This window comes from Emys orbicularis, chromosome 9 (assembly GCF_028017835.1).
Source record: "Emys orbicularis isolate rEmyOrb1 chromosome 9, rEmyOrb1.hap1, whole genome shotgun sequence".
Taxonomy (NCBI): Eukaryota; Metazoa; Chordata; order Testudines; family Emydidae; genus Emys; species Emys orbicularis.
In genome coordinates, this window is record NC_088691.1 from 107811773 (window position 1) to 107819894 (window position 8122).

At 41.4% G+C, this 8122-nt stretch overlaps 1 protein-coding gene across 1 annotated transcript; it reads left to right on the forward strand.

Moving 5' to 3' along the window:
• Positions 1–1095: 1095 nt before the first annotated feature.
• PIGZ (phosphatidylinositol glycan anchor biosynthesis class Z) lies at positions 1096–7291 on the forward strand. The gene is given in 3 exon segments (XM_065411352.1): positions 1096–1121; positions 1123–1283; positions 5691–7291. Coding segments are annotated over 3 exon segments (1788 nt in total).
• The last annotated feature ends 831 nt before the right edge of the window (positions 7292–8122 follow it).

Here is an 8122-nt window from a genome sequence, read left to right on the forward strand (position 1 = left end):
TAAAACTAACAATTAAGAACTAACAATGATGAACTAACAATGCACAAGCTGCACTTGTATTGTCCCCCCCCTTAATCTACTCAACTTTCACCAGCATTATTTTCGCACATAATTTAGGTGAAACATTGGACTTTAACTCAGTCAGAATAAAGTCTTTTCATTCTAAAATCTCAATTTGGGGGCGGGGGGTGTGTGTGTCAATTTTTATATAGGGGCCTTTCTGCTCTTGGAGTAATGACTTCTGATCACATTGAGATGTCTTTAATTTGTGTCTAATCCAAACATGCATGTATACTGTTTGAGCACTTTTGTCTGTGGACTCAAGGTATTTTACACGTATATTAGGAGGCCCAAATGGGTCTTAGAACTATACTTTGCTGTTGTGTAGGCAAGGTCTAAGAGTATCAAAGTGTCACTGTACCTTAAGAAATATAAACTGTCGTTGGAAACATACAAGCTGTAAGTCATTTACATTTTTGTACTTTTCATTGTCTGTTTCTTTATGAAAATCGATAAACATTTAATCTAATCTATGTATACTGAAAGAAAGAAATGCTGTCCATTCATTCCTGTTGGGCTGTCCCTATACTCATATTGTACATGCTCTCATAGTTTTAAGTGGGTTGTATTAATTTTATTAGGAAATAATCTATTTTCACAGCTGAGCACAGTAGGTAAGTCTGTAAAAATGCGGATACACTCTTTGAGCATGCAAATTGAGTAAAATGAGCTTGCAAATGGATACTGGGGGCCTACAGTTACTTCATGTTTTTAAGGAAAAAGGTGTGATAGGTATATCCATATTTTTGTGTGTACATCCTGTGTGCCCAGCTGTGAGAATGTGTCCATAAAGGCCAAATTCCACACTTGGCTGTGCAAGGTTGTCACCTATTCAAGGCCAATATTAGCCATAAACCTGTACATCAGAGGGGAGACTTTATCCCTAATTAGTTTTCATTCATACTTCCGTCTACCTTTGCTTTATAGTTTTAGGAATGATTGACAATGTTTTGCTCTCTTTGATGGGCAAGATTTGTTCTTGTAATAAACTTTTTGTCCATTTCAGGGTCAAAGTTACTGATCCCATGGCAACTGATGTTTCTAATAGTCCAAGTCTGTGACTGCCCAGACGTCATTCAGTTCTGGCAAGTGGAGTGAACTTAGGATGTCAGCCAAGACTTTTTGGGGGATTCTTGCTCTGCTCCGAATTTTCTGGTGTCTTCTTCCTCAGACAGGTTACCTTCATCCTGATGAATTCTTCCAATCACCTGAGGTCATGGCAGGTAAATTTTCCTGCATTTGTGCATGGTTATTTTTAGAAACCCAGTTTATATTAATTCTCTACATTCTAGTGGTTTAAGCAGGAAACATTACATTATTCACATTATCAGATGTAAAAAGGCAGCATTGTTGAGCAGTTGGCTGTCCCATTGACAGGCAGTGTGACTCTGACCAGGTAACTGAACCTCTCTGCTTCAGTTTTCCCATCTGTAACATTAGAATAATATAGTACTTGCTACCTCACCAGGACAATATACTCTGAGGCTAAAATTATTAATGTTTATAAAGCATGTAATTGTACAGCTGGATTCTGATTGGATTATTGTGCTATTCTGATTATGTGAGAATATACACAAACACAACAGTCCATAGATGGCCCCCCCGTACTGGTCTTCAATCTATAAACAGCAAATCCGCCTATTGCTCCTAAAACCTACAAAGCAGAGCACAGGATCTGGTCCAAGAAGTGAATATAGCTGAACTGCTTGATAATAGTGACCATAATGTAATTTAATTTAAAATCCTTGTGGGGGGCAAAATACCAAAGAAGCCCATCACTGTAGCATTTAACTTAAAAAATGGGAGTTACATAAAAATGAGGAAGCTAGTTAAACAGAAATCAAAAGGAATAGTCACAAGAATGAAATTCCAGGAAGCTGCATGGAAACTCTTTAAAAACACCATAAAAAGGGGTCAAATTAAATGTATACTCCAGATTTTAAAAAAAAAGGACCAAAAGAAAATGCTGTCATGGCCAAATAACAGAATAAAAGAGGCAGTTAGAGGCAAAAGGGCATCCCTTAAAAATTGAAAGTCAAATCCTACTGAGGAAAATAGAAAGGACCACAAACTCTGGCAAGTCAAGTGTAAAAGTATAATTACGCAGGGCAAAAATGAATTTGAAGAGCAATTAGCAAAAGACACATAAACTAACAGACAAAAAAAATAAAAATTAAATACATCACAAGCAGGAAACCTGCCAAACAATCAGTGGGGCCACTGGACAATCCAGGTACTAAAGGAGCACTCAAGGAAGATATGGCCATTGCAGAGAAGCTAAATGAATTATTTGCATCTGTCTCTCCACTGCAGAGGGTGTGGGAGAGATTCCCACACCTGAGCCATTCTTTTTAGGTGAAAGATCTGAGGAACTGTCCCAGATTGAGTTGTTGATAGAGGAGGTTTTGGAACAAATAGATAAATTAAACATTAATAAGTCACCAGGACCAGATGGTATTCATCCAAGTGTTCTGAACGAACTCACATATGTAATTGCAGAGCTACTAACTGTGGAATGTAAACCAATGGCCTAAAACAGCTTCTGTACCAGATGACTGGAGGATAGCCAATGTGATGCCAATTTTTAAAAAAGGCCCCAAAGGCGATCCTGACTATTACAGACTGGTTAACCTAACTTCAGTATCAGGCAAATTGATTGAAACTATAGTGAAGAACAGAATTATCAGATGCATAGACGAACATGGTTTGTTGGGAAAGAGTCAGTATGGCTTATGTAAGGGAAATCATGCCTCACCAATCTATTAGAATTCTTAGAGGGGTTCAACAAACATATGGAAAGGGGTGATGCAGTAGTGTAGTGGGGTGGCTGCCCCACTCCTGGGTAAAAGGGATTAAAAGCAGTGAGAGCAGCTGAGTGAGTGCTGACCACAGGTGTGGCCAGCTCAATCAGGGCCCAGCTGGCCCTGATAAGAGGGCTGTGGGCCAGGAGCTGTAGGAGTCTTACTCTAGCCCTGGAGTGGGAAGGGCTAGCTGCCTGGGAGCAAGGTACTTGAAGCAGAGCAGAGCAGTGCAGGGGAAGGGCAAAGGCAAAGGCAGCTTGTTGAAGGCCTATGAAGGTACTGGGGTTACAGAGGTGCAGCCTGGGAATAGGCAGAGGCAGCAGGTCCTAACCCCTTACCAATGATGAGTGGCCATTACAGACTGCAGTCTGCCCCAGTGAGCGGGGGCTAGATGATGACTGGCAGTAGCCTCTGAGGCAAGGTGGGTTTAGAGGGTTGGGGGTTCCCCTGGGAGGGGAGACCCAGAGTGTGGGGGGTACTGTGGTGGGCAGAACCATGAGGAAAAGGGCACTGGGGTCCAGGAGGGACATGGGGGCCAGTGGCAGGTGAGACACCGGCAAGTAGGAGGCGCTCAGTATGCTGGACAGCTAATTCACAGATGACCAGCAGGAGGCGCCGTGCCGGTGAGTCTTCACTTCGCTACAAGTAGATATAGTGTACATGGACATTCAGAAAGCCTTTGACAAGATCCTTCACCAAATGCTATTAAGCAAAATAAGCAGTCATGGGAAAAGAGGGAAAGTCATCTCATGGATCAGTAACTGGTTAAAAGACAGGAAACAAAGCATAGGAATAAATGGTCAGTTTTCAGAATGGAGAGCGGTGAATAGCAGTGTCCTCCAGTGAACTGTACTGTTCAACATATTTATAAATGATCTGGAAAAAGGAGTAAATAGTGAGGTGGCAAAGATTGCAGATGATACAGTATAGTTAAGTCTAAAGCAGACTGCAAAGAGTAACAATGGGGATCTCACAAAACTGGGTGTATGGGTAACAAAATGGCAGATGAAATTTAAGGTTGATAAATGCAAAGTAATGCACATTGGAAAATATAATCCCAACTCTAAATACAAAATGATGTGATCTAAATTAGCAGTTACCACTCAAGAGAGAGATCTTGAAGTCATTGTGGATAGTTCTCTGAAAACATCTGCTTAATGTGCAGCGAAAGTCTAAAAAGCTAACAGAATGTTAGACACCATTAGGAAAGGGATGGATAATAAGATAGAAAAGATCATAGTGCCACTATATAAATCCATTTTATGCCCACACCTTTAATACAGTGTGCTGTTCTGGTTCCCTCCACCCCCATCTCAAAAAAGATATACTGGAAATGGATAAGGTGCAGAGAAGGGCAACAAAAATGATTAGGCTTATGGAACAGCTTGCCAGAGAGATTAAAAAGACTGTGACTATTCAGCTGGGAAAAGAGAAGACTAAGGGGGGGGGGTGTATGGTAGAAGTCCACAGAATTGTGAATGGTCTAGAGAAAGTGAATAAGGAAGTGTTATTTACCCCTTCACATGACACAAGAACCTAATAAAATTAATAGGCAGGAGGTGTAAAACAAACAAAAGGAAGTAATTCTTCACACAATGCACAGCTATTGGGCTTGATGCAGCAAATATTGAGTGAAATTCTATATACTTTGTTAAGCAAGTGGTCAGATTAGGTGATCACAGTGGTCCCTTCTGGCCTTAAAAATCTCTGAATTCTTCAGGCTCTCTGTATGCAGAACACCTATTGAAGCTAATGGATATTCTGCATGTTGGGTGACTGTAGCATTGGACCCTAATTCTATTATCTAGGAATTATAATTGATTAATAACAAAGCTATATCTAGTATATTTATATAAAATGGGCAGGTTGTTTGAAAATATTTTGAGAACCGAACTTTCCATTTGAACATTTTTAAATTAATAATACTTAGCCTTCACATAATAATTTTCATCTACAAAAAGCACTATACAAGTACTAATGAATCCTCACAACCCCCATGTAAGGTGGGTTCTGTATGTACACCTCTACCCCGATATAATGCTGTCCTCGGGAGCCAAAAAATCTTACCACATTATAGGTGAAACCGCGTTATATCGAACTTGCTTTGATCCGCCGGAGTGCGCAGCCCCGCCCCCCCTGGAGTGCTGCTTTACCGCATTGTAGCCGAATTCGTGTTATATCGGGTCACGTTATATCGGGGTAGAGGTGTATTATAATTAAGGATATGATTTTTCCATGGTGGTCACGGATTCTGTGACTTTAACAGACCTTTGTGAGTTCTTCAGCTTCTGCTCTGGCTGCAGGAGCAGCCCCCACCGCAGGAACAGCAGCCGGGGCTGGAACAGTGGCAGCCCTTAAGGCTGGAGCAGCGGCAGGGGGCTGGAGAGCCCCCAGGGCCAGAGCAGGAGCCAGGACTGGAGCAGCCCGAGCAGTCAGGGCTGGGTCAGTCTCCAGGGCTGGAGCAGCGGCTGGAGCCGGAGCAGCCCCTATGGCCGGAGCAGGCCCTAAGGCTGAAGCAGCCCCCACAACCAGAGCAGCTGCCAGGGCTGGAGCAGCTCAGATGGTAGACGTTTTTATTTTAGAAACAGGAAGATCTGATTTCTTTCTGTTCTCACTATGAAGTTCTAAATAGCCATGGTGGACAACATAATAACTACTCTGAAGTCCTAGATGGTTATAGTTTTGTTACAGGTCCTAGATGGTTATAGTTTTGTTACAGTATTATTGTCCACTAAACCATGCTGCTTCTCATAGCAAACTGTATTTTTAATGCATGTATACTGGTCAATTTCCCAAAATGTGTCATCTGCTTTTCTTCTCCCTCCACAGGAGATATTTTAGACCTACAAGTCTATTATCCCTGGGAATTCCTTTCCAGTTCTCCTTGTAGAACAGTTGTGTTCCCATTAATTACATCTGGCATTACCTACTGGATGATCAAGTCTTTGCAACAGCTGGGCATGTGGTCAAATGGCATCAACAGCTACACCCTTCTTGTGTCACCTCGCCTTCTCCTCACCACCTTTTCTTTCATACTTGACTATAGCGTGTATCGGCTAGCTCCTTTCTGGGGTGCAGATCGGTGGAACGCCCTGGTTCTGCTTGCTGGGTCCTATGTCACACTAGTATTTTACACAAGAACGTTTACTAACACACTTGAAGGACTTCTGTTTGCCCTGCTGATGGTACTAGTATCTCCAAAAGCAGTTGGTTATGGAACAGACATCAGCCAGGCGAAACCTACCAGTAGCAGTCTCATAGGGATTATAACAGTTGCTGGGTTTTTCAACAGGCCAACTTTTCTGGCATTTGCTTTAATGCCACTGCTTTACTGGGCAGTTTTAAATGCCGCTTCTCAGCACAGCATTAAAACTATTGCAAACCACCTCTTGAAGCTTGTTTCAAGCACAGCTTTCACTGCCATCATCTTCACAGCAGCTGACACATTATATTTTACCTCCATTGGATCAGAGATTAGCCTATACAGCATTAAAAAGAATGGCCTGTTAAGCACCATAGCTCAAATAAATCAGAATGTAATAGTGACCCCTTTTAATTTTCTCCGCTATAATCTTAATCCCCATAATCTTGCACAGCATGGGATTCACCCAAGATTAACTCATTTTGCAATCAATGGTATAATGCTCTTTGGGATCCTGCACATTCTGGCTATCAGTGTTGGTTTAAAAATGCTGAAAATAAACATCCATCAATTATCATGGATCAGACTACATAATCATAGGTCACCTACAATGTTGGTGCTTGCCAAGGGCAATCCAACATTATTATTATTCTATTTTGTTCCTTTGGCATTTCTTTCCCTGTTCAACCACCAAGAACCTCGATTCCTCATTCCTCTTATTTTACCACTAGTCCTATTGATCGCACCGCAGAATAGAACCCTGAAGTGGAAACCCATCATTATTATTTTCAATGTTCTTGGTGCCCTTTTGTTTGGATGCTTACACCAGGGAGGGCTGATCCCATGCCTGTCTCATTTAGAACAGCTCATACATTCTACAGAGTCCCTGAACCATCCAGCGCACTATACTCTACTCTTTGCTCACACTTATATGCCTCCCAGGTTTCTGCTCAGTATCAATAAGAGAGACCCACTAGTAGAAATAATTGATATGGCTGGAACTGAAGAAAACACCCTCTGCCAAACTCTGGGACAATTAGCAAACAAGATTGCCTGTGGGACTAGAGAGACTGATAAAGAAAGAACTTGTCATTTTTTTGTTATAACCCCCGGTACAGTCAGAACAACAATACAAAAATGTGGGGTTCTGTTCAAGAATGAGACATTAATATTTCCACACTTGACAATGGAAGATCCACCACAAATATCCTTTCTATTCAGTGAAAAATGGAGAAGTCAGTTAGGACTATACATCCTTCAGATAGACAGAAATGAACAGAGCATTTAGTTATTAGAGGATTTATGTTTCACTTTTTAATTTTATTTTGTTCTGGTGAAAGTTGCTCGATCAACAGTCCTGGAGATTGATGTTCTCTCCCTTTATTCACAGACACAAGTACAGCACAAGCAGTGGGAGTGCAAACTTCCCCATATTGTCCCCCCACTATTACCCTCACCAGTGTTCCTCAGCCCTATTCTGGATGCATGCTATCTAAGTGTGAGGTCGTTCGATCTCCAGCATTGTTTTTACACCAGGATAATTTTCCTGCTGGGAGAGGACAAAATCAGAGAAAAAAGGCTGAAGTTCTCTCCACAAAACTTTCCAGATGGTTTTGGGTCAGTTCTTCTTGTGTCAGGTATATTGTTTTGTTTTTTTATTTCTTTTATTATATCTCTTTGGATTATACTTTTTATTTATATGCATTAATACTGCAGTTAAGCATTCAGGGCCTCCTCCCAGTAGTTACAGCAGGCTCCAGTCATGATATAGAATTCATCTTTATGAGCACCTCCGTTACAGGATGGTGCATGATCAGATATATCCTCTCAACGGATTGTATCATGTCCTTGAAAAGGGAGTGGGATTAGTTTCATTGTCTAGTAATGTCTAATGTTTTATCACTAGCAAGTCAGATCCTAGGAATGGAAGCCCCAGGTTCAATCCCCAAACCAGCCACTGCTTAGTCTTACTGTTCATTTATCTTTTCCTGCTACAAGGCCATTTATTTGTGGAAACAGTATATTTTAAATTGCCTATTAGGAGTGGATCTGAACCTGAACCCATAGATCCCTGAACTACAGCGAGGGGAATTGCAGAAGTTGAACCAAGATCTGGACA